The sequence below is a fragment of the Hirundo rustica genome, chromosome Z, assembly GCF_015227805.2.
Source record: "Hirundo rustica isolate bHirRus1 chromosome Z, bHirRus1.pri.v3, whole genome shotgun sequence".
Lineage (NCBI taxonomy): Eukaryota > Metazoa > Chordata > Aves > Passeriformes > Hirundinidae > Hirundo > Hirundo rustica.
Genome location: NC_053488.1, coordinates 33661127 through 33688971, shown reverse-complemented (window position 1 = coordinate 33688971; position 27845 = coordinate 33661127). Strand labels below are relative to the sequence as shown.

At 36.9% G+C, this 27845-nt stretch overlaps 1 protein-coding gene across 1 annotated transcript in view; it reads right to left on the bottom strand.

Moving 5' to 3' along the window:
• CNTLN (centlein) overlaps nucleotides 1-27845 on the bottom strand; it is a 230962-nt gene that overhangs the window by 94003 nt on the left and 109114 nt on the right. The window contains 6 exon segments of the mRNA XM_058424186.1: nucleotides 3805-3842; nucleotides 3844-3931; nucleotides 6693-6816; nucleotides 11980-12040; nucleotides 22921-23010; nucleotides 23013-23096. Of these exon segments, the coding sequence (XP_058280169.1) occupies nucleotides 3805-3842; nucleotides 3844-3931; nucleotides 6693-6816; nucleotides 11980-12040; nucleotides 22921-23010; nucleotides 23013-23096 (485 nt within the window).

The window sequence follows — 27845 nt, the reverse complement described above, 5'->3', positions numbered from 1 at the left end:
ATTTCAGATTTTTATCTATCTTAACCTAAACAAACACATACACATCATCATTTTAACTATATGTGCCTTTGTACTACAGAATTACTTACTGCAAAAAAAAGTAAACAGGAGCCCACACCTATTAGATTAGAGTAATTATTAGTAAGATGTTTGCTGCGTTCCAGCACTCCTAAAACTGAGAACCAGAAAGATTACTTTATAGGGAAAACATGCAAGCCAGAAGGGCTATATAGTGCAGGTAACACTTTTTAACACTCATGTAATATGAATGCACTTCATTACAAATTAATCAGGTACACGCTGTACCCATTAGTGAAACAAAGGAAAGAATACTGGGATATTTGGATGTTGCTCAAAACAATGGAGGTTTGAAAATAAAAGTATTTGATGACCAGGTCTCTGCTATTGCCTGAGACTGTCAAGATTATCGAAACTTCATTTTTCAGCAAGTTCTTTAGTTAAAGAAGGGGGGAGGGAACACACATTGAAGAAGCAAAGGAACTAATAAAGCCTATATATGTGTTTGTTACTGCTAGCATTCCAGCACACTTAATTCAGCTTTTCTCCACCATACCCATTCTGACAGCTAGAAAAGGCAAGAGGCATCACATGGTGTTGCTGGTATTGAGATAGGCTCCGGTCAACTAGTTGGTCACATACAGCTACACAGTCGCTTTCACTCCACAGGAATAAGGAAAACAGAAACCATAAGGTCTTGTTTTCCTAAAAAAGGAAAGCTTATCAGGAAAATTTATTAAATAGCTGCTACAGCAGAAGAAAGATACAACTAAGCTTGTAGTGATTCCATACACTTTAAAGACCCAGAGCACACTTCCTACAACAGATGACATGCACAACTACACAGCACTCATAGAGACAACGAATTTCCAGCTAGCTGTGAAAATGATGACTTGTGTCATCATGTCTAATGCTGAAGAATGTTCTTTGTCAAATAATTGAGTGTTTCTGGTATCAATTACAATTTTGCCTACAAATAATACAGAATGAAAGATTTAAAATTGTAAAGATTTTACAGTAGTTTATATCCAGTCACATATATATTTCCAAAGCCCGTACATAAAGGGCAAAGGGACAGGGTATCCCTATGCTCCAACTAACTAACTTTTGATATGGAAGTGCCAAGATTGTTTAAATCATCCAGCTTGCAATCAGGTAGCGGAACAATTAAATGTGCAGTGAAGCAGTTCTATGGAGTGGGACATGTGGGTTCTGCAGGTCAACAAGCTGTCCATGACCAGCAGTGTATCCTGGTGGGACATTAGGAAGAGCACTGCCAGCAGGTTTTCCTGCCTCTCTGCTCAGCCTTGGTGTGGCCACATCTGGACTGCTATGTCCATTTCTGGGCTCCTTACTAGAAGGGAGTTATGGAGCCCCTGGAGCAGTTCCAGTGGAGGGCTGAAAACATGATTAATGTGTGTGCATATTAAAGACATTTTATATCATTGCTCTATCCCTCAGAAGATGGAAGATAAAATCTTTCTTATAGATTAAATACATAAACCAGCAACAACAATCCTATTTTCCACTCACTCTTTGGTTTAGTCAGAGAAATTATACATATTCAAAGTTAAAATTACTTAAACCAAAATAAAATCCCTACACAGACACTCTTCTTTAAGCAATGGTGCACTGGTTTTTGTTTATTGATGTTCTTTGTCAACTTAAGATAACAATCAGTAGGCTCTATCAAATCAAGTGCATTCACAAAATCTATAGGCTACCATGATTTACTTACACTGCTTGTAACATTACACATATAAGTAACTGGTCCAGCTCCATAGATCATATCCTTTATCCACAGAATTAAAGAAAAAAATAGATGCAATATAAAAATAGTAGAATAAATTTAGTATTGATTTTCTTAAGATAATGAGCTGAAATCCTGAAATGGTTACTTCCTTCAACAAATTAAGACTGTCATTATTAGACAAAGACATATATAAACCCCTCAACTATGCATTAATTTCTTCTTTCCTTTAACTAACAGTAAGTGGCTTTGCCCATAAGGAGAAAGCAGCACTTAAATCCACACAAGGAGTTCACCTTAATGAACACAATTCTGCACTGGCTTTTTGCTAAGTCCTTACTATGCAGACTCTTATGAACCCATTTTGTCTCATAAACTCCATATTCAAAGAGCTCAACTGTTTGCTCATGCCACCTCACCACAGTCTAGTCAAGGTCAAAGATCTGCAACATACCAGAAATAAGGGTGTTCCCATAAATGCGACTGCACAGGAACTCTAGTCCAAATGTACCAACCTTCAGGGTGTGCACAATATATAAGCAACCTCTCCTGCATGGCTTTGTTTGAAAAAAGAGGTTTATGTAATTGCTCTTGAGTTACTATTGCCTGTGGTGAAGGTGCTCGTTAGTGATGGAAGGGGAATTACATGTATGCAATTCCATACATGGCAAGAAAGTGTTCTTTCTTACATAAAAATAAAAAATGAGAACCACAAAATAATTGCATATGATAAATTGTTGTTATAGCTTCAAAAACAGCCAAAAAGATATGACAATGAAGTGACATGAACGGCATACAATTTTAACTGGCAGATATAAGAATACCATATGTAACACAGCTACTGGCAACATTGGCTATGATACACCAAGGGAGATTATGGTCAACTCAAGGACTTACACAGAACAAAACAATTTGCTGCTGTTGAAATTCTCTGATAGCAGCCTTCATGGTATTGCCACAAAATGGGTTTACATTGTGATCCATTGGGAAAACGCATTTTCTTTAATGCTGACAAAAACAAAGTCTGAATAAAACTTTCTGTGATGTCTTGATTCTTAAATTAAAACAAAAAAATCATAGTTACTTACAGAAAGTGTTAAATCACTGGAAAGGGCTAATTATACCATACTAACTTCCTTTTGTCTAGTATAAAAGGACATTTTTTTTTTACTTTGCCTGGCTGAGTGTAATAGCCTATGAATTATGAGATCAAAGCAGCAAACTGTATGTTTTCTAAAGTAAGAGTTTCCTTCACCAAGTTTTACACTTACTACAGCTGAAAGAGCTGTGTGAAGGGATCAGCACTAAACCCAAAGGACAGCCTGTGCACAGCAAGAAAGAGAGCAACTCCCTCGTGCTTTTTGCAGGTCACTACCAAGGACCATGTTAGCAGATCCACACCAGACCCTTAACAGGCAGCTCTGCTGCTACCAGTAATTAGCTTGGACAGCTCTGGCTCCAGGAGTAGCAGCAAGGCTACACCATAATGAGCTCAGTTGGGATTAGCAGGACAGGGCAGGGAACCAAGAGAGCTGAGGCATTCTGCATTGCGTATGTATCACAGAGATCAAACAAGGATGGCTGGCTAGGTTATCCCCTCACCACCTCATTCCAAAAATGAAGCACGGCAGTGTGTAAAATACAGGCTAATGAAGAGCGACACCTCCAACAGATGAGAGCCACATTAATTAACACAATCCCTAGATCATGGAATACAGTTTCTGTTAGTGCTAGCAAACTTGTAACTTGTCACTGATTTAAGGGGGAGAGAGAAGGAAGAAAAAAAAAGAAGAGCTGATGTTTTCCTTTTCTGCTTTTGGTAGATGTTTTTATAATGGAATTTTGCAATGAATTCCTCTTGTATGGCCTGTAAAGCACTTCAGGAAAAAAAAAGCAAAAAAACAAAACAGAAAAAAAAAACCAAAAAACCAAACAAACAACAACCAACCAAACAAAAAACCAAACCAAACCAAAAAACCAAAAAACCAGAAACCATATGTTTCTTTACTTGAACACAATTTTAGAAACAAACTCACTTTTCAATCAACAGCTTTTTGTGTTCCCTTTTGAAAAAAAGCCAGTTCATACCACATCACGACAGGATCCTCTTGACAAAGCTGACAGGAGCCTGCATGCTGGTATCTGCTTTTACTATTTTCAAGCCTGTTTATGAGTTAAAAAAGGTTGCTTGTTTTCAAATATCTAAATGTTTGTAACTAGAATAAAAAGCACCCTTCCTTTCAGAAAATATAAATTTTCAAGTACAGCATTCAATGAATCTGAATTTTGTACAAAGTATACATTCTGAGACATGAAACCTTAACTGTGGTAATTAAGAGAAGCTCAATTACATAGTTTCAGACAGATACTGTGCTGGTATGACATTGTAGCTCCCAGACATGTGGCAGAATACTATCACCCACATTCTGACAACATTACTTTAAATATTGGTATGAGAAAGAAGAAGTTAAAATCATCACATAATCTCTTGAAAATTAAGGAAGAGTCATCAGCTCCCCTAACAACGCCCCAACAATCCAATCTGGAAGTTGCAACTAATGCTCACTCTAAATCACACAGATGTTCTACAGTTTAATAAAGGAATTAATTATCTATGGACAAGATGATGTATTTAAAAAAAAAAAAAAAAAAAAAGCATATTGCCTTTAGAAGCAGAGAAAAATAAAATTAAAATATTTAACATTTTTTCTGTCATTAAAATATTTTTTAGGTATTCTAATAATGCTAAAGATAAATTTTTTATTTAAAAATCCTTTATGAAATCAATTTAAATCTCTGCAATCTAAATTCCTAGTGGGCATAGAAACAAACTCTTAGACAATGTGGTAACCTCCTAACACCCCCATCATCTTTGCAGTCACGTACATCAGTGAAAGGTGTATGTACACTGACAGGTGGATTAGGTCCCATCAGCTGCCATCTCAATAACAGTACTAATCTATGGAGAATATGGAGAATGGGGTCCTCCATCACTTAGAAAGGGTCAGAAATGTCACATAAATACCTGATACTGAGTTCTTAATACACAATTTACATTACAGCAGCACTATACAGCTTTTTGAGATACCAAAGTAAGTCTTATTGTTACAGATTGCTTTTATTTGTGTCTTGTCTACTTTCCTTTGTTTAAGCATATTAAAGATGAAAATGAAACCTCCTATAGTGGCTTCATACAAATCTAATCTGATGACAATAATTACTGAAACCCTGTTATTTTCAGCTCACCTTAAATAGAGATTAAAAAATTAGGTGACTAAGTGAAGACTGAGCATTATATTCTCCCTGATACCTACTTTTCCCAAATATGCTCATAATAACACAAGCTTGTCTCATTTACTTTAAACAGAAATAGAAGTCACCTTTGTCTCTCCCTTTCCTTTCTCTTTTTTTTTTTTTTTCCAACTATCAGAACCAGAACACCCAGTGCTTCACTGTATATCAAGTTTAAGATTTTAATGTCTTTATTTAGTTGTGGTTTTTGTTTGTTTGTTTGTTTGTTTTAATCTTATTAGCCCTGGCCTCTCATAGACATAGAATTAAATAATTTCATTGAATTTAGTAGCTATCATCCTTAAGTCACTTCCAGATTGCACCAAATTTAAAACAGTGAGCTAGAAGAAAAAAATCCATATTTTTTCCTAAAAAAAGTAAAATCTTTCCATTATAATTTAACCAAATATACCTGTCATTATGCTTGGGTATTTCAAAACATGCTCCTGTGATACCACCAATGCCTGTACCAATTTTGTACTTTACAATTATGTTCATCCACTTTTTTTTTTCCTTTTTTAAAGACAAACCACTAGTAAGTAAACACTATTATTTCAAAGCAATGCAAATCTACTAAGACAGACCATAGCATTACTTTCGTATGAGGAACTGTTTATCATTCACAGTAGGATGCTTTATGTCACCCCAGACTCTGAACAGCTTCCAGTGCTGCAGCATTTTCTGTGACTCTTTTGTTCAGAGAGAGTTATAAAGTTAGTGTCAAGATTAGTCAGTATTGTTTGAACTGCAAAAACAACTACTTTTAGCAAAAATGCACAAGTGTTTACTGAGCAGTTAGATGCATGCTAAAGCCCTGCTAAAGCCACAGTAAATTACTTTCTTGAAACAGGTCCTGAGAAAAAGCAGTGCTTGATAACTGAACTGATAAGAAATGTTTTCATACCTCCAATTGCATCTGTATACCGAAAATTCTGCTAAGGATGTAAAAAAAAAAAGAGAATTTCTGCATAAAGTTTTCACTGTTCTGTATAGAGCCTAAGGGAGAATGATATACAGAATGTTCATTATGCAAATTTTATGTGGTGAAGTCTTTCCTCTTTCCATTAATAAAGACATTACTGCATGTTTTTGTAAAATTATCAGAAATTATTTCTTTTTAAACAATTTAACAGATGAAAACACCATGCTGTCATGTACATATTATTTTATTTTTCCCCTATATGGAAGGAGACTTTAACTTCAGTTAATATATGAATCGCTTAATGTTAGAGAGGATTATTTCTATATTTTAATGAATAAAACTATTTTTAAAAACTATTTGCATAATTAACAACTGTTGTGTTACAGAAAATTTTAAAAATACAGTCAACAAAATAAGTGAGTGAGGAATTAAACATAAGTAAGCAGTCCTAGCTGACCTTTGCCCAGTATTCAGGCTCTCAATAAGAGACCAAATAAGTCAAGGCATCAACTCAATATATTTCCTCTTGGTTTCAACTATCATTTTTCTCATATAGGGGTAAACCAGGTATTCTGCTTTAACAAGGGAGAGTCTTGATCACCACATAGCAGCTTATTCCTTCAAATCACATTCTCTTTTGAATACCTATGTAATACTTCTATTCAGATTTCATGTGTAAGGAAGATGTTTCTAATAAGCCATGTAACTTACCTGCTATCACCCTATTCCCACTGCTTTAATTGTTCTTTTAGTGCTCTGTAGTTGGTCTGTAACATCTGCAGTCTCTCTTCATGTTTTCTGTAGGCTGCTCTTAGCTCACAAGATTCTTGAGACTGTATGAAACCAGAAAAACAAAAACAGATTTGGAAAAAATGTAAGAGACTGTTACACAGATAACAGGAAACAAAAGTTCTCTTTTAGCAACTACTCGGAGTCTCAGAAATATAAATAGAAATATTAGGACTCACAGTTCTTGTGGTCAAAGTTTTCTTATTACTACTTTGGAAAATTCTGCTGATTTGGCAATTCACTTAAATACTATTTTCATGCTGTTTAAAAGTTTTAAAAATTTACTACCATGATGTCAGCTTTTATCTGGTGAATGCACAGGCATAACACATTTTAAAACAGATAGACTTGAAAAGGATTGTTGGCACTGTTTTTTCATTCAAACTACTTTTTTTCCTTCTTCTTCTTTTTTTATTTTCCCCAATGGAAAACTGATCTATGTATTTTCAAGGGAAATACTGGCCACATGAAAAAACTTACATTTAAATGACTTCAGGATTTCCTCACATATTAAGATGTTTCTGTAAATATATATACACCTGAAACACCCAGACTTTGTCCTCTAGTAATGCAGCATCAAAGAAATAAAAACATTTTTACAATAGCTTTTATATAATCAAAACCATACCAAAAAATGCACAGAACAAAAAGTAAAATACACCTTGATTTGTATTACAGAAAAACATCATGTAAGTTTAAAAACAGACTTTCCTAAATGACAATACAGTGCTCTGGAATAAAAATGTTAACACTAAGAAGAATCGTTTCACAGTTAAAGAAAGTCAAACTCTGGCATACAGTAGTAAAGAATTCACCCGCAAAGAATTCATTATGCTGTAGCAAAATTTGCAATCAGACCTTCATTTTCAGTTCAATGAGAGCTCTGCTTGTAGAGCAACTACAGAACTAAATAAACCAGAATACGTTTTTCTATGTATTTACTGCTTATATGTAAGGAGAACTTTCCATCATTAGTCAATAAATTAGACCAATAGTCAGAGCTGCAAACAATAAAAATTAATCCTGCTATAAAGACATGGCAACAGTTTCTAGAGTATTGCTAACTAAAAAGTACCTATACTAAGCTTGGCTTATCAAATGTAGCCCAGTTTTCATGATGCACAAAGTTGAAAGATACCAGCTAAAAGTTCAAATGGTGCTATATAAAAAATTTCAGAAGTTTTCTGGAAGTGACTCAGGAAACACGAAGAGAATATTTAGGAACAGAATCGAGTGAGCCTATCATTAAATACTTTCCCAAAGTGATGGTGGTAGGATTTTTTCTGAAACGATGTCTATACCAATTATATTTATAAATTTTGAATTGTTTAAAAAGTACTTTTGACTCATTTAAGTGACCCATGTATATACCACAATGATATTAAAAACAACCACAGAAACAGCAATATAAATTTTACACAGAGACCATTACCAAGATTTGCAAGAAGAAATTTTCATAAGAATAGAATTTCAGATGTCATTTTTTCAAGAGAAGTTCATGAAACAACTGTTCTGAGATTGTTTGATATTGCTAGCAAAAACTGGTCAAGTCTGACAACGTACTGGAAAAGAATGTCTTCAATACAAATCCTCAGAAGCTTATTAGTGTCAATTAGCGCCCTTTCAGAGATGCAACCAACTGTAGAATTTGGCCTTTCCTATTTATGAATCTACATTTTTCATTATTGCTCACCTGTTCTATTAAGCATTGTGTTACAGTTATTGCCTTCCCTTATCACTTGTTCTGCTCTTGCAGAAAGAGAAATTAGACAATGAATTGTCCTAATGACTCTCTTTATTGAATTAAGAACTTCAGGACTTAAAATATTCACTGAAATTTCCATAATCTGTTAGATTCATCTCTGTCCAAATTATATTATATTTAATAACTAAACTGTCTTGTCCATAGTTTTGTATATATTTACAGAAATGGGACATAAAAACCATCTTTAGCAGTGCTGGACCTGCAGATTATTATCCAGCTGTCCCGTCATCCAAAGTACTTCCCATGCAATAATAAAAAACCAGTAACACAAAGTTCAATCTGCAGGAGGAAAAACGCCACTGCCTATTAAAAAAAAAAACAAAAAACCAACAACTTTTTTTTGCCTTTTTTCTTTTTCTTTTTCTTTTTCTTTTTCTTTTTCTTTTTCTTTTTCTTTTTCTTTTTCTTTTTCTTTTTCTTTTTCTTTTTCTTTTTCTTTTTCTTTTTCTTTTTCTTTTTCTTTTTCTTTTTCTTTTTCTTTTTCTTTTTCTTTATTTTTCTTTTGGCAAGCTGCTCAGACAAGTCAAAAGATTCTAATCACTAATTCAGATTTTTGTTGAAATTGACCTTCTGTTATAGTGAAAAGGAAATTTTAAAAATTACACTGATTCAATTATTTGGCTACGTTTAGGCTTACAAGAACTGAGGCACTTAATAGTTACAAAAATAGCTTTTCCCACAAACAGTTATGTGGATAAGCTGCAATATTCATCTACCTTCAGCATTAGAACACTATTCATGGAACAGGACTATATATGAAATCAGAGGTAAATGTGAGCGTGGTCTTGTTCATACAAACAAGTATTAAGGTGGATCGAAAGACTGATAAACATATTCTAGTTTTATTTATGTCCAAAAATTTTAGAACCTAAAAAGGATGAGAAAACTCAAAGGGAATAGCTCCTCTTGGTTTTGAGACCTTTCCAGTTAAAGCAAGGATTATCTCCTTTAGGCTACACCAGCAATCACAGCTCTACGAGCAACACAGGAGAAGATGACCCTACTCTTAGTTTGTATCAAAAAACTACCTCTCAACAACCAAACTCTTACCCACTTCTTGAAGAACAACAGTAGATTGAAGCACTTATGCTTTGAACCAATCTAAGAAGCAGCTTGATAATTTGTTATTTGAAACAATAAAAAAATACTCTTATTTATTTTTATGTTCTCTTCTGTAAACAAGGGTGCAATCAGGCATGCTCTATTACTCTTCAGTATGTCCAGAAACAGAACCAATTCTGTATAAAAATTCTGAATTTAAATGATCATTCCATTTATACTCGCAACAAAGATACTAAGAGCTGACTTTTCTTGTTCTAAAATGAGTCAGCTGAGAGAACTGGAAAACTGTGAATGGGACCTTGACCTTTTCTCTCCTTTGCAATACTGACTAGCACATTCCTGTTTCTGAAAACACCAAAAATAGAGCTGTGGTTTTGGGGTTTTTTGTCACCAATTTTTTGAAAGGACCAATATATAAAGTCACCATTTCACATTCCTGACACATAGCATCAGTGTGTGTATTGACAGGGTAACTATTTCTCTGAGCCAGAAAATTTCAACTAATCATATAGGCCACACTTTGTTTAAAGAGGCAATAATGCACGGACTAGTTTTGAAAATGTTGATCAAATCCATTTTTTGCTGTTGGAAACAATGCCTGAGAGAAGGCTAGCATCAAGAAAGCACAGAATAGCAATAGAAATGTTCTGACATTAACTTTTTGACAGCTTAGTTCATTGTTGTGCTGGCAGTAGCCTCACTGAAATATGAATGTAGTGCCACAACAGTGTTTATTATGATGACCTGGGCCTTCACAGCTTTCCATTAAAGCATACTGCAAAAGAAGCCAAGTAGATTTTCAAGAGAAAATGAAAGAAATTCATGTTTCAAGGGGGAATTTAGCCCTTAAAGACATCATGGATGTCTGGGATGGAGATCCCACAACTGTAACATCATAAAGCTGCACAGATTTTTAAATTATACTGTAACATTAAATAGAAAATAAGTAAAGGCAGTATTGCAAATGGTACAAATTATTATATGAGGTTATACTTTCTCTTCTGCATCTGCTTTCCTTCACTCCTCTTTCCAGAAGAAATGTGGAGCTCTCTATCATTTAAGGCAGCAACCATACTGACTTGTGTTTTGCTTCCAAGAGCAGAACAGCTGCAGCCTACAGTTCCAGAATAAACTGTAGCATCAGTATCAGGCAGGCCAAGTAAGAGTAATGAATAGGAAGCCTCCCAAAGGCCAGTTCTCAAGTTTAGCTGGTGGGGCATGCCTTAGATTGCTCAACAGAGAGAAAAAACAAAATAAAATTAATTTTCTGTCTCCAAGGAAAAAGACAACCCAGAATACTGAATTTGAAGTCTAAATAACCTCTCCTGTTCATACACTACATGCATTAAGATGATGTCTCCCAAGTATAGAGGTGTGGCAAAATTGAATTGTGGCATTTGCACTGAAATATACTTCCCCTTTACAGTTTTCTAAAATTAACTTATCACTATGTTTGGTATAGCTTCCAAACTTTTTCACCTACCTAACTTTTATCACAGTATGTTTAATATAACCTGTTCTCCTTTAGGCTACACATACTTGGAAATATCTTTCAAATTCTGTAACTGAACAAGGTTAAGCAACAAAATGACAGAAGGGGGAAGAGAAGGAGGAGTGGGAAAGAAGAGCATGAATTTTAAGTGTTTAAGAAAATATGACTCAGGGTTTGCATTTTGCATTCAGAGGTGCAATTTTAAACCAATACTTTGTTCAAAAGGTACTGTATTTCTGTAGCAAAATACCAAACAAACAAAAACACAGCTAAAAAAAAATGTGAAACAGGGACAAAATGAGAAATTGTAAAACAAGATCAATTAAGATTTTCTACAAAGGGGTGGAGAGAGTGTGATTGTTTTTCTTTTCTTAACAGCATTTATTAGACCAGCAACTAACTGAGCCATAACTTATACAATTTCCAGGGGTCAATCTTTTTAAAGTAATTGAGTTCAGCATTTTAGAGTATGGCTTAACTGTACAGAAAAATTTTTTTTTTCCTTTCAGTGCTTCTACTTTCTGATTTACTTCATATGAACACATAAATTTCTCAGACTATATATTCTCAAACACAAACTTTGAAAATGTATTTAACAAGTACTTGTTATTGATGACAGCTCAATTAAGCTTCCACAGGACTGCAGGATTACTCACAGAGTAAAGTAAAAGGGTAAACTAATGGAGCTCTCTGATCCAAAGAGATTTAAAGTCCATAAAAATATGTATATTTTTAATTTTTAAAATGTCTGTTTGTTTTGGTATATCTTTATCTATGCAAGCTTATAGCTAGCAGGCTTTTTATTTATTTTTATTTAATGTCCACCTTTAGCTGTAGTGTCTTCTCCAAGTTTTCAATCTTCCTTTCAGCTATTTTAAGCTTCTTTAGTTCCTCTGCCTCTCTAAAAGAGCTCTTCAGGGACAAAGACCTTGAACATTTCACAGGTGGTTCCTGGAGAATAAAACAAGGACATGGTTGAACTAGTTGGAACACCGGATTATGAAAGACATGCAGAATTAAAGAAGTAATTTTGAATACTAATAATGAATTATAAAAAAAAAAAAAAAAAAAAAAAAAAATCTGCATGGAATACCAGAGAAATAACAAGCAGAATTACCACAGCGCTACCACTAAAGGTTTCTCTGTGACTCGTTAATGAGAATATTCATTTACATTTACATTGTTTCTTTCAGAATAATGATGTCCCATTAGGGAAGACTAAAGGGTTATAGACTCAGAAATGCAAGAAACCTCATTACAAAGGAGGGGATAGAGGCTGGTCTAATTGCTCTATAAGGGTCCAAGGTTACACTTGATAGGACAACCAGAAACAAGAGGGAAAGGATTTTTTTCCCTTTGAAATAGTTTAACACACTGTGAAGTTGAAGGAACAATATGCTTGAGGAATATAAATACAACAGACAGTAGATCTTATACCATAATGACCATATGGTCATTAACTATAATGTGACTAACTAGAGACAAGAATATGTGTTTATATTATGTACAGCTTCATATAGCAATCTGGAGAAAGAGTATGTGAAAGTAACACTTTAACTGGGCAGCTTTCTTGTTCACTCTATGTCATATGTCCTTATGGCAGAGAAAGAAAGGCCTCATAAAATTAGACTTTCAGATTTTCTGAATAACTTTGGTTAAGAACATTGAAATACTAACACACGTTTAATGCCAATAAGGTAAAATACTGTTGCGGCAACACATAAAGTCAAACAGAAACAAAGGTAAATTGTGATTATTCTTGTTGTATTATGCCATTTTCTCTGCGAAATAACTGATGTACAATAAAAGGAATTAAGGATAAATTCTTCAATACTGTATTGTATTCAATACAAAAATGTATGTCAATATTTTCACTAGTCCATTAAATTAATTTAATCTTGAAGAGTATCTTAATTAGCAACTGACATTTTTTTCATACCTTCCAGTATGAAATATTTATGAGACATCATATACCACATTTTTATACTAAATAGTATGAGTTTCCAAAAAGGAAAAAAAAAAAAAAAAAAAAAAAATCTATCATGAAATATCAGAGAAGAGTATTGCCTCATAGTTATATTTATGAATGCAAATATTTCCATTGTGGTTTTGCCATTCAATTTCAGGATTCTTTTGCTTATGATACATACCTGAAAGAGACATAAGAAAGCCCAACACACAACCAAACAAAACTTCTTCAGAAACCAGTGTTACACCCTTACAAATAAAATCCAACCAAAACTAAAACCAATTGACACAAAACAAAAAACAAAAAAAAACCCCAAAACCAAAAGAGCCCAAAAACCAACCAAAAAGCCCAACCAAACCACCCCCCCGCCCCCCAAAAAACAAAACCAAACAAAAAAACCCCTATCAAAACAAAACCACCAAAACACTCAACCCCCCAAAAATAAATAAAACAACCAAGCAAAAACAACCCCCACCCTAAACCAGACAACCTACCTGCAAAACCTAGAACTAATACCTTGAAAGAATTTTAGTACACTTAAAATCCAAATACCAAATAATATAATCATCTTCAAAGTCACATATTTCGTGAATAAAACAAAGAGCTTAAAAAAACAAACAAACCAAATCCTCCTATCTTCTACATTCCTTAATCAGTATATGACTGTACCATGCATTAATTTTCAAGTACTGTTTTCTAGGTAAAGTCTATGTTTGTATACAGAAAATCTGGAATATACAGTTTCTCTGAAATCAGAAATAGAAAGTAAAACACTCTGTTTGCTGCCAAAGTGAAGGACAACAAAGAAAAAGGAGTGGATCAACTAGCACCAGACTGTTAAGATTAAATAGGTAGAGAAATGCTGAGAAGGAATAGAGAAAAGAGAAAAAAAAAAAAAAGAAAAAGACAAAATTCATTGTCTTGTTAGTCTAGCCACAGCTGATCAGATACAGATCAGATATGAGTACATAAGAATATTTTTAAATACATGTATGTAAAGACAGATATATTATACACACATATAGACTTTATATATAGGGGATTGTGCTAAAGCTAAGGGATGTATAAAAACAGAAAACCTTTAACTACTTATGGATATGGAAATGATTCCCTGTGACAATTGATGGGATTGGTCATATGTATTAAGAACATTCTATTGCTTTCACCTTTTTAGTGATGAGACTAAAGGTCTGTGGTGAAGGGATGCTGGGTCTGCGCTTTACGGTTGTATGTAGGTAGCTTGAACTCAATCTTTGCTAAGGAGGTAAAGAGTTCTATCAAGACAAAGGAGACAGTGTAGTAAAAGACATTGTAATTAGGTTGCCTGGGGCTGCTGCAAAACTCAGTTTGAAAGATGGCATCCCTAATACCCTTCTCAAGCGCAAACTATACTGCTCCTACTGCCACCAAATTTAAACATGTAATTTTTAATTCAGTCTTCAAATTCTACAGAAAATTTGTGACATACCTGTATTAAATATATACAGAAATGTATATAATGTTTCAAAATGTAATGCTTCAAAAATTTTCTACATGTTTAGGAGTAAAAAAAACCCTCCAGTTTTATCAGTGAAGAGTGTTAATCCAAGTCAGTAAAGAAATCCAGATCAGAAGATTTTTCATTGAATGTTCCTAAAACATTTTTACCAAAGACTAAACCAAACAGTGGAAAACAAGAAAGAAACAGTTTTTAATATAATAGAGATGAAACTTTGTGACAGAAGATTTAGCATAAAGATATAGCAGGTAAGTGAATGGGACACAGATTAACTGATAATGGAGGCACGCAACCAGAAAAAGAAAATATGGCTATTTCTAAACAATGTTCTGTTACCTGTCTGCATCAGGCAAGGCACCATGAGATGAAACTGCAAATAGCCACGTTCTTGAATTCAACAGGTTTCATGTTGAATAAAGTGCCAAAACAAACAAAGAAAACCCCAAAACAACCAACCAAAAAACCCCAAAACCCAACCAAAAAACCCCAAAAACCATAGTAGGGAAGTCAGAACTTCTCCTGAAATGTCTTAAGAGTACTTCTTCTGTGTAGGCATGATATCAATGACTGTCAAGATACAGCTCTGAGGACAGTGGGCAGAAATCTTAATGTTTTTACGAGCTGGAAAACCAGAAACATTGTTGAGGCTGAACCCGAGACTGACCAGATACAGATGGGGGTTTTAGGGAAGAAAAATGGCAAATTCTTGATTCCTTATGTTTCAACAGGAACTTTACCAGTACTGCAAGTTAATACATGTCTTTCAGTATCCTGACACTACAGACTTAGACGAATGATATAGAATGTATATGAATAAAACACAGTTTTAAATCCCATGCACCATACCATGGGAAAATTTAGCTACAGGAAAACCGCAAAATCCTATTTGTTTCTGTCCCATCTGGGGTGCCAGTTGTTTCTGCCCACTCAGGGACGGCAGCTGTCGGGGGCTCCTTTTCAGGAGTTTAAATTCCCCAGCATTCAGGTGGTTTTACAGTTCTGGCCCTCTGAAAAGCTCTGTGCCAAACGCAGGAAAAGACGGAGTTTTCAAGGTTACATGCTTCGTTTATTAGTTCTTATCTTACAATTTTCTCAGTGTCCAAAAGATGTTTGCCGCGGCTCGGACATCTGGTGACTCCCCCCGTCTCTGGGCTGTCCTTATATTTTATACTAATTGCTACGTATTCTTTATTTACTATTTCTTACCAATGTCTATCACTATTACTAAAAAGGTCATCTTTACTCTGACCCAATCCTCACTAACTACTTCGTGCCAACGTCACTGCAGAAATGGAGTGAGGGAACAAGAAGAAGAAGGAGACAATGCCCTAGATTCTCCATCTTGCCCCATTCACTCCAATGCCAAAAATCCCAAACCCACTGTTTTTTCACCCTGTGATATACTAAACTACTATTTTTCACACTCTTGTGGCCTGCAATGCTTCCTGCAGTGCAAGAAGCCTCTCCCATGGACTGAAATCAAATCCAGTGTCTCTCTGAGCTCTGAGCTCTGGGCTCTGGGCTGGGGTCCCAGACCCCCCTGCCCAGGTCCCTGACCCTCCAGGGCAACCAAAGGAATGCCCTGGACTCCAACACCTATTGAATTAGCCAGCAGACATATGAACGCCAGTTTAATCAGCTAACAGAAATCATATACTGCTCACAAAGTTACAAAGTTTAAGCTCCAAAAAGAGTTTTAGGAAAGTCAAGTCACTGACTCCAAGGTCCTCATACACGACAGCACTCAGCTGTTTTCACATAGACTGGAGAATGATGGTTACAATCACTTCTAAATACACCCTTAAAAATATCAAGAAATAGGGCATCAGAACCACAAGAACAAAGCTTTTAAAGACCTCTCAAAGAATAAGTAGTTTCTATTACTCTGTACAACTGTAGGCAAGGGTTGTGGATTTCTGCAATTCACAAAGAAACCAACACAAGGCTATAGAGGTATATATGCTGTTGCATGTATACATAGTCAGAACCATCCAATTGTGTGGCTATAATCCTATACATTTATCACAGTACTACCAAAATTCCATTTGATCCAGGCTCTTCTTTTTAACACCTTTCCAACTATTCCCTCTTTCAAAGCCTTAGAAGCCTTTTTAGAGCAGTAAGTCATCAAAGCAGTGTCATTCTGATCAGAAGTGATTCCATGATTATTTGTTCTTTGTATCCTGGGAATGTACATAAAGGAGAATGAAGGGCAGCACAACAGTCTTTGTAAAGTCAAAACATCTTTTAAAAACAAACATTGAATATCCAATATACTCTTCCCGTCAAATAATTTGCTAATAACTTCTGACTAATAATTTTGTCATAAAAGGCTGAAAAACAAGGGAATGAGAAGATATTTCACTGAAAGGGGGAAAGGGTAAAGGGTAAAGCACTACTAAACAATACTACCTTCTCTATTTTAGAAAATCCAGAGTATTTCCACAATTTCACTTACTTGTGTTGTCTAAATACAAAGGATCTGTGTTGTTTTTCCCCACGAGACCAGACGACCGCCGATGGCAAAAGTAAAAGAGTCTGCCCTCTTTCCCCGGATGGGATATTACAGCTTTTATTCTTGAGTCCTGCCCTGCTTGGCTGGAGCCGTCCCACTCACTTGCCAGTGCCAAAGAGCTTGCCACTCCCGTCGGGGCTTTTTCCCCAGGGGGCAGAGCCCAGAGGCAGGGACAAGACACCATCCAATCAGGGAGAAGCCGGAGGAGAACAGGGCTGGGTTACATTTCAGTGTGGGGGATGGACAGATCATAGGACAGATACATAGAAAAAACATTACAAATCTGAGGAAATATAAACCCAATTAATGCATTACAACATTTCCCCTTTTCTTATTAAATTAAGAAGGAGGAAGGCTCGGTTCATGAGAGGTGCTCAGAGTTCGGACTTTGAGTACCTTTAAAGTTGCAAAAAATGACCTTTGGTGCAAACAAACTGTCTAGAAAAACACTGTTAAGGAATAATGATAATTAGAAGGAGAAGGTTCGGCGCTTTCTCCTCCTCCAGGCAGCACTGGCCACTTGTAAACCCTCTGCAGGTGGCTTTGCAGTTTTAGGGATGAAAGGTTTCACCCACTCGGCTGGCACCCACTTGGGACCTGGGGGAGTGGACACACAGGTGTAGCCACGACCCCAGGTGACCTGATCATGAGGACTTTTTGTTTCTCTGGTCGCTGGATCCTTTACTATCACATCTGGTGACTTTTGCTGAGTGGCAGAACTGGTTAAAGTAGGATTATTTAGTTTAACATTTACATTTTCTATTTTTTAAAAAAAAATTCCCTTTGGACCTTTGAGACCTCCCACCCCTATAGTCCCGAAAGTCCAGAAATTGCTTCTTTAAAGGGCATTGAGATACCCAATGTCCAGCCTTGTTGGAGTCCAGGGCATTCCTTCGGCTGCCCTGGAGGGTCAGAGACCTGGACAGGCGGGTCTGGGATCCTGGCCCAGAGCCCAGAGGGACACTGGCTTTGATCCCAGTCCATGGGAAAGGCTTCCTGCACTGCGGGAAGGATTGCAAGCCACAAGAGTGTGAAAGATTGTAGTTTAGCTTATCACAGGGTGAGAAAACAGTAGGTTTGTGTTTTTAGTATGGAGGTGAATGGGAGCAAGAAGGAGGATTTGGGGCGTTGTCTCCTGCTTCTTCTTTCATCTTTCCTCTCTCCATTTTCTGCAGTGATGGTGGCACAAAGTAGTTTCAGGAGATTGGGTCAAAGTAGGGATGACCTGTTTAGTGTAAGTGATAGGTATTGGCAAATAATGATAAATAAAGAACACGTAGCAATTAGTATAAAAGATAGCGACAGTCCAGTCTGGGAGGAGTCAACAGATGCCTGAGCAGTTGCACAGACCTTTGTTGGGCACTGAGAAATTTGTAAGATAAGAAACAATAAACAAAGCGCGCAACCTTGAAAAGAAGACTCCATCTGAAGACTGTCTCTTTTTTACATTTGGCTCAAAGATTTGCAGAAGGCAAAAAGACTCTAAAACCACCTGAATCTTGGAACTAAAATCCGAGACAGCCTGATTGCACAGGAGACGCTTTGTTCCTCTCTTGGGCAGTGGCCGTGGCACAGGTACAGGAGGCACGGTGTCTGCAGCAGCAGCTTTTTGCGGCGGCTTGACTCTGGAACTGTGGTTTTGATGACCTTTTAGGAAGGGAATCTTCCTGGCACACACCTGGAGCATGTCATGTAAAGTTGGAGCCAGTTCTATAGACAGGCTGAGGATAGCTGCCTTGCACTGTTCATCTGCATCGGCCAGAGCCATCTCCTCCAGGACCTGTTCCTGGGCTCCTTCATTCTTAACCTGTAACTCGATAGCTCGGGTTAATCACTCCACAAATGTTACTAAAGGTTCTGATGGAAGCTGCTTTATTTTACTGTAAGGTTGGAAAGACTTACCGGGCTGGGTTGCTAATTGAATTGGCAGATTCTAATTATCAACAGCCTTTTCAGGACTTTTCCAAAGCTTCGGAAGTAAATCTTTTTGGAGGTCAAAGGGAACTGTAGTATTCCATGCTAAATCTGCTTTTAAATGGTTGCAAAAGTATTCTCTTTCATATTTAAATTTGGCCTGAGCTTTGCATAAACCCTGAATTGCTTGTTGGGGGAAGGGGTCCCAATTACTATGGACAGCAACCCCTCTTTTTGATTGTTGATATGTGAAAGGGGTGGCAGAAAAGCTGGGATGGCTTCTTGCTTCCGTGTTCCCGGCTTCCCCACCCCGCTCCGGGGCATGGGAACTGGGACTGTGGGCAGGGAAACCGTGGGAACCAGGGGCAGGGAGGGGCTGGAGGCTTGAGTCACACGGGGAGGAGTCGGAGGGTGGAGGTTTGAGGGTAGGGGGCAGAGTCAGAGGAGAGGGCAGTGCCAGGGGCAGCACCGAAGGGAAGGGGGAGGTCTGGGGAGAAGAAGGAATTGCAGGAAGGAGGGACAGACAAAGGAAGAGACTCCTCACGGCTCGGGAGCACATGGCTTTGGCCATTTTGGACAAAGGAATCCCCTCCATCTTGTGACCCCCCCACCTGGGGATTACCGAGAGGGGAGGTTTGAGCACTCAGACTGCCTGCAAAGGTACAAGGTGGGGAAAATTCACAAAGAACTGGCTTTTTTTTCCTTTTCATTTTGTTTTGCAATGCAAACTTAATTTTTAAGTTATAAAAGGCAAAATTTGCATCTTCTTTATAATTAGAGGAGTCAGATTCAACTATTGTTTTTGTTATAGCCTCCCAAATATCTGGGGAGCTTCTTTGCTCTAATAATAAATGTGGAAACTGAGAAAACAACCAGAGACTTAATTTTTTCAGCTGTTTCTTTGAATACTGGGTCCTGCCATCATCCAAGGCATTTAAAATGTGGTAATAGACTCTTCTGTGAGACACAGACAGCCTTGCACCCATTTTTGGCTCAGATTTTGGGTTTCTGTGTCCTCTTTATTGTGACTGGGAAACTGAAAGGAAAAAAACCCCCTCACTGGAGAGAAAAAAAACCAAAATGGGTCCTTTTCCACCCGTCCAGGCTGCTGAAAGAACTTTGAAGGTTTACTCTGAAAGCAAAACCTTTCCTGAAAGAGAAAAAACTCTTTTCTCTGAGGTTTAATGCCTCTTAAAAGGATTTTCCCTTAGAAAACCGAAAGTGGTACTCACCAAAATGACAGCATTCCTTTCCTTTCTTTCCCAATCACTCCTTTTGCCTGAGACTGACCCTTCTGGTGCAAAAAGAGTTTCTAGTCCCAGATCCCAGGGTCATCCTTCCACAAACATGTGGTCACCTTTCCTGGGAGCAGCTTGCCGTTTGGGGGGCTTCTTTGCAGCACTCCAATGGGTTCTTTAAGTCCAAAGGAGAAAACTGCAGCCCTGGTCTGTGAAATCCTGTGTTTCGGAGACTCCACAGTGAATGCCAAGCCTGACGGGTCTGTGTCTCTGTGTGGGTGGGCTACGTTTCATGACTCACGTACCTGCGTGAGATTCCTCAGCCACGCGCTCCCTGAGTGGTTCTTCCAGCTTTTTGGGAACCTTTTGTGGTATCGAGCCGCATGTAAGGCGCCAGTTGTTGTTTCTCCCCACGAGACTAGTTGACCGCTGATAGCAAAAGTAAAAGTCTGCTCTCTTTCACCGGGTGGGATATTACAGCTTTTATTCTCGAGTCCTGCCTTGCTTGGCTGGAGCCGTCTTGACCACTTGCTGGTGCCAGAGAGACCTTGCCACTCCCCTGTCGTGGCTTTTTCCCCAGGGGCAGGGCCCAGAGGCAGGGCCCAGAGGCACCACCCAATAAGGGAGAAACGGGAGGAGAACAGGGCTGGGTTACATCTCAGTGTGCAGGATGGGCACTGCTGGGCGAGGACAGATCATAGGACAGATACATAGAAAAAATATTACAAATCCAATGAAATATAAACCCAATTAATGCACTACAACAGATCTGTAGCTCATCAGTCAAGTTCCAAAAAGTCTGAATAGACTCATGTGCACTTTTGAAAAAGCGGACATACCAAACAGCCTTAACTATTAAAAGAGCATGACTCAGATCTACATATCAAAATAGGAAGATATGTTCTACAATAGGCTTTAAAATTTGTATTTAGTTTTACTCAATTCAGTGTAATTGCTTTATTTTGACACAGTTCACAACAAACACAGCAGTCTCATTTACTTTCCCCTGAGGAAACAGAAAAAGATATTGTGAAGGGCTAACCTTGGCAAAGGGTCAAACACCCACTCGGCTGCTCTCCCACTTTCCTTCCTCACTATGACAGAAGGTGAAAACAGGATGATAAAGCTTGTGGGTTCACCACTCAGCATCATGGGCTGACTCGACTTGAAGAAAATCTATTTAAGTTATTGCCACTTAAAATATGTTTAGGTTGTAAGAAATAAAGGAAAAAAAAATATATAATCAACACCTTCCCTACCCAGAAGGATCTCCCAGCTTCCCAGACACAACTTCATTTCATCACTCCTGACTATTTTACCACCTGCTGAACCATGTAGGCAGAAGGTTTACAATCAGTGCATAACCACTCCTATTGGGCCATTCTCTTCTCCTCACACTTTTCTCCCTCTTCAGCACAGGGCCTCCCCACAGGCTGGAGTCCCTCAGGACAAATTTTATTCCAGAGCAAGTCTTCCATGGACCACACTTCATGTAAGAGAGGAACTTGTTCCAGCATTGACTCCCCCCACAAGCTGTGACTTCCATGAGCAAATATCCACTTGCTCTGGGCTCCTCCACAAGCAGATTGACATCTGCTCCACAGTGATACTCTCCATGGGTTGCAGAGAAATTCCTGTTTCCAGCACGTGAAGCAACTCCTCCCTCTCCTACTTCCCGACCTTCATGTTTGCCAGGCTGTTTCTCACCTTCTATTCTTCAAGACTGCCTGTGTAACATTTTGTTTTTTCTTAAGCACATTTTCACAGAAAAACCCACCACATGCTCCTGAAGAAATGTTGAAAAGTGTGTCTTTTCTCAAAACTAACATAGAGTACACATCATTAAGAAAGAACAAGCCATACATTTTTCAAAGAAAATGTTATGAGATACTATAATTGGATAAACTAAATATGTCGGGAAGTGGACATGATGGTCCACCCTTGTACATTATTTATACCATTCAGAATCACATTTGCCATCGCAACCTTGTGAAAGTGATCTCTTGCAAGTTTCCCATACTCTATATAATCACAATAAAAAATGGATGAGGAAGAGTCTGAACACACTGAAAAGCATCATCATTTCAGCTAATTTAATAGATCCATTTAAATAATAGAATTATTTACAGTTGCCATTCATTTACTATAGCTTATAGTTTTTGTATTGTTATTTAATGCCGAAGTCAAACAGTGAGACTCCATGAAAGAGGCAATCCAGCATATACAAAATTGAAATTATAAACTTCAAAGGACACTGTTTTCATTCTTCCTGGAAAAAAAAATACTGTATCCCACTGTAAAAGACAAGAATTTGGAAGAAATATTTTTCATTTAAAAAATCATAATAACCATTTATATTTCTGTCACTTCCCTTACAGTGAAAGACGGTCATTCTGATAAACACCAGAAAATATCTGATAAATATTCATTTTAGCAAATCTACAAAGAATTTATTCTTCAAATAGTTCATTTAATTAGGAATCCCTTATTCAGTATTTAATAAGGTAAAACCTTCTACTCCCAACAGCTATTTTAACAAGTCTTTGGCAGATAACACAGGAACTATTCAAACAAGCTTCCAGAATTATAAGCAGCGTCAACAGATATTAAAATTATTATCTGGACCCTTGAGCAAAAACACTTGGCTTCACCAGCCTGACTTACACACAAATACACCAGATGATAAAACCACCCTACCTCATGCTTTCTTCCAGTCCTTATATTGTTGCTTCCCAGAGTATCTGTAGTGTACAAATTATACTCTGCTGGGTTAAGGTCTGGTTTTTTTCATTTTTTTTCTGTAAAAGTTCCATTTCAGATTCTTGCACTGTTACATAGCACTCTAGCTCACTTAAAGAAGGTCGTTGAAATACCTAGAAAATGACAATGCAGGTACTACATTTAGTAACAAAATATCAGAAGCATAACACACCATTTATAAAAAAACTACCTAGAGAAACATATTAACAATATTACAGAAGCATGTAAAAGTTACAAATAATTCTGCTTTCATGAATCTATAATCAAAATCAGATCTCAAAATATTAAGGAAACATTTTCAGATCACCACCATATTTTCTAAATCCAAATTTACATTCTTAACAATTGTTGTTTTATACAAACATTTCTTCTGCAGTAACTTATTCTACTTATTAGATGGTATTTTGTATGTCATATGCTATTAATTTTTTTTACAAAATATTGCACTTTCTGGATTTGTTTTTGGTGAAACTTCAGGTTGTAAGTATCACTGGCCTAACAAAAAACCCCCTTAACTGCATATTCTGTAACTAAACATACTATTAGTTAAGAACTGCCTCAGAAAAGTACATTTTTACTGTATATCTACAGCTTGTAGCCATTACATCCTTAAATTCAGACCACACAAATGTTCTGACCAAACTGAACACTTACAGAAAAAAATAGATCCTAGGTCACAGTATTACTCAAGGTTAGTACTTTATTTTGTTAAGCCATTGTATTCTGGGACCTTTTCTAACTATCAATCCATGTGCAGCAATTCCTTGGCACAATACAAGGCTGCTGCACACCGATCAACTTGGCCTTGTTACCAAACCTGTTCAGAGAGGATGCACTTCACTGGTAGCAGTTACTGTGTTATATCCCTGATATCCAGTAGCAGACTCATGTATGCAAGACCAAGAGTGGCCAAGTTGCCATGGCTTGACTACTGACACCTTGTCAGCTGAGTTTTCATTATCTGGCTGTGATCACACCCCACTCTGTAACAACCACTGGGCAAAACTTTCTTTGCTTAGTGTAAGCAGTAGCAATATGCCTATTGAGTCACCTTATGGTAATCACAAAGTGAAATGTTTTCGCTCAAACCTCCTCCTCAATGCCATAAGACTGGGGACAGATATTCATCTTCAAACAGCTGTGTCAGATAAAGATAATATAATTCTCATATGGTCAATGCATCCAGGTATCTTGAGGTTAGCACCTCAGCGTCATTGCTGGAGAAGAAATTATGTAAAACATCTCCCTTGCATAACTAACATTGATTGCGTGGGGGTTAATTTAAGGGCTTTTAAAAGGGCTGGTAAGTTTAAAAAGTCAGTGTAAGTGGATTGAGCTGATCTTGTACTGCATTGATGAGGGAAACTCATAAAACTCTATTGCTAGCAGTGTTCTGACAGCAATGATTATGGCAAGCAGCAAAGTCCTCAATCAACAAACTTGATCTAGAAGACACATCCTTAAGACTAACTAGAATTTTTATTTTATCTCTTATTAACAAGATCTTTGCAATATCACTTGCTGCAACTGTTTGAGCATATTCTTAAGACAAATATTCATTTCAATAGAAAAGATAAAATTTCTTACAACTACCATCTCAAATACTGGCATTCCCCTTATAAAACAAGTCAGGTATATGGACAAAAATTAGAAAAGGCACTATAAAATAAGGTTAAGTAGATAAATCTCCAAATTCATGCCGATCAAGAAATAAGGTAGACCAAAGCTGATTAAAATCAATAAAGCAAACACCTTAGTAAGCTTAGTATTGGTCAGAAATAGACAGCCATTTTATTTATGCAGCATATGCTTTTCATAAACCCTAAGTGCTCATAGAATTATTTAAGTTTAAAAGACTCTAGTATCCTTGAATCCAACCTCTGCTGCTGCCTTTTAAGCCATAAGAATTACAGAAATTTCACAAATTATTAACTTCTTATTGTATCACTACGTTTTATGTTCTTGTTTAAAAAATGAAATACTGAGTGCTTTAAAACACAGTTCCAAATAAGAGTCACAGACTATATCAAAACCTGCTCCTTTGTATCTTGGATGTTCTGCTATTGACTTCAATAGAACCAATATATGAACAGTATTATTCTTCATTTGTTTTGAGGTTATTTTCCTACTCTTATCTTCTTCCAAAAGAGATCCATAGAAATTGCCATGCTGTGATGCCTATTCCAAATAAAATACTGCAAAGGCATAATTTCTAATAAACCCCTTACCGTCTCTGTCCACATGGCTATACAGATGTATTTCTCAGAAAACTAAATCCAACAAATCAAGTCTTAGATCTTAACTCACACCTCCAAAGTGCCTATGCTTTTACATCAAAATATTCAGTAGATCGCTGTTACCAAAATATACTTACTTATAGAATTTATGTCCATGACATCCTCCAAACCTGCTCAATTTTTAAAGTAGACCTGTGAATTTTTTTCAGTTTCAGAACTTCTAAGAAACCAGACTGATGAGATCAATATAAAAATAAAAGTTTTGTTTATCTATAGATTCCAGTTCAAATGGAGTTTGGTATAATTTACTGTTAAACTTAACATCCTTGAATAATTGAGAAATATTCTTTTAATTTTCCTAGCCTAAACACTTTGTGTATTCAAACGTTGAACATTCATTTTCTAGACATGAAAGTAGACCTTCCCAAGACAGAAAGCTGGGTGAAATTTCTTTCTCTGTCCTTTTGTTTTGAATTCATGTCAATTTAATTTTGTACTTCCAGAATTCTGTGCTGCAAGTATCTTTGGTTAAGAGGGGGAAAAAAAAAAAAAAAAAAAAAAAAAAAAAAAATCCAAATTATTTAGTGAAAAGATTTGGTTACTATGAGACAAACAACTTCTGTATAAAACATGACTCTATGAACAAACCAGAGTTCAAAGACATATGCATGAAAAAAGAACAGCATTTTTACAGGGGTTGTGACAAGCCCTGTAGTGACAGGATGAGAGATAATGACTTCAAACTGAAAGATGGGAGATTTGAACCAGATATTATGATGAAATTCTTTACTGTGAGAGAGGTGAGGCACTGGAGCAGGTTGCCCAGAGAAGCTGTGGATGCCCCATCCCTGGCAGTGTTCAAGGCCAGGTTGGATGGGGCTCTGAGCAACCTGGTCCAATGGGAAGTATTCTTACCCATAGACATGGGGGGGCGGGGGAGGTGGGGGGGAAGGGGTGGAAAACTGTATAATCTTTAGGTTCCTTCCAAGACAGGCCATTCTATAATTCTATGAAATGCAATTCCATCAGATCTTCTAAGAGAGATTTGGCTTTTTCTTGGCTTTTAACTTTTTACATTTAAACTCTAATTTGAAATCTAAAAACGAAGGGAAGTATTACAAATAGTAAGGCCAAATCGACAAATAATTTGGACTATAATGGAACATTGAATTTAAAACCCTAACATTATCAGGGGGAAAAAAGCAGAATAGTGAGTTTCAAGACTACATAAATCATTCAACATCTAAAGTCTGTATGATGGATGGAGTCCAGTTTCATAGTAAAGATCAGAAATCTAAAATCCAGAAAACTGCAATCTGAGAGGCAGCATCAGGTTCTTCAACAGTTTCTGTCTCAGAATTATCATTGAAGATTTTTGATATTATGAACTGAAATAGTAACCTACAGAGTAACTCAACAGAGAATTCCACAAAGTTTACTTCCTAAAGTCTATTCTGAATCCTATGTCTACAAATAAAATATCTATGAGACAATCATTCCAGTGTACCCGTAATGGTGACACTCTTCACAGTCTGTCCATCTACATGCTGAATGCAGCAAATAAAAAGCTTTCTCTCAGGTTTAAGCATCTCAGAGTCCGACTGTATTACAAGGTCTAGTTAACAGAGTAATTTCCTCTTTCACGCAGTAAAATCAATTTACATCACATGTTATTTTATGAAAGATCATGTGTCTATTGTCATACTGAAACTTATGGGCAAAATAAATATCAGAACTTGTATTTATGTTTTAAACAACAAATATAACCAAGAAATATTTACTTCTATCAAGCAGATGTCTCACTACCCTTACATGTCTTTTCACAGTGAGACTCTGCTGATGGTTTTCTGGATGCATTAATCAAGCTGAAGCATAAGCACCATCTTCACCACAAACCTCTAGCATATGGGGAAGCATCCACTGTACTTATGGAAGGGAATCCAATACCACTGTTGTCACCTATCAAAAGTAGTACAAACAATAAAGAAAAGATACAGCTATGCTCTATCATATTTCTATTCTGCATGACTTTTCTATACTGGCAAAGGAGAGCAGGTACCAAAGGAACGGATATCTAAGAGCTTCAGGACTAATTTCACAGCTTAACGTGTAATGTCCTTGTGTGGGTTTTTCTCAGCTTTCTCAGCACAAAGCTGTTCAAAAAATGTTCTAACACCAATTGCACTGTACCAACACTGTGGGCTAGAAGATGACAAAAAGACCCTAGACATTTCTTCTGTGAGTTAGATGCAAGCTCAACACCACTTCAAACTGGTCAGAGGGCACACTATGGCTTTGTAAAAGCTAAAGTCTCAGCAACAGAGCAGAGTTTAGACATACAGCTCAGACCAGAGAAAGGGTGTACAAGATTACCAGAATATCTGAGTTAGGGAAACAGTAATTTTGACTTACGGCACCCAACTACAACCCATACCTAAAAGTTCTCTTCATTAAAAATTCCTGGAACCCAGTGCCATAGGCAAAGAGAAGCCATGATGAATGAAATGTTCAGAAGGAGTTTCCTGTTGTTCCTGTTACTGAGTTAGACAGCTGCGAAGCCAAGTCACAGGCAGTGCTCACTACAGCATCATTTGCAAACTCCTTTCTGCAGCTTGGGCATCCCAT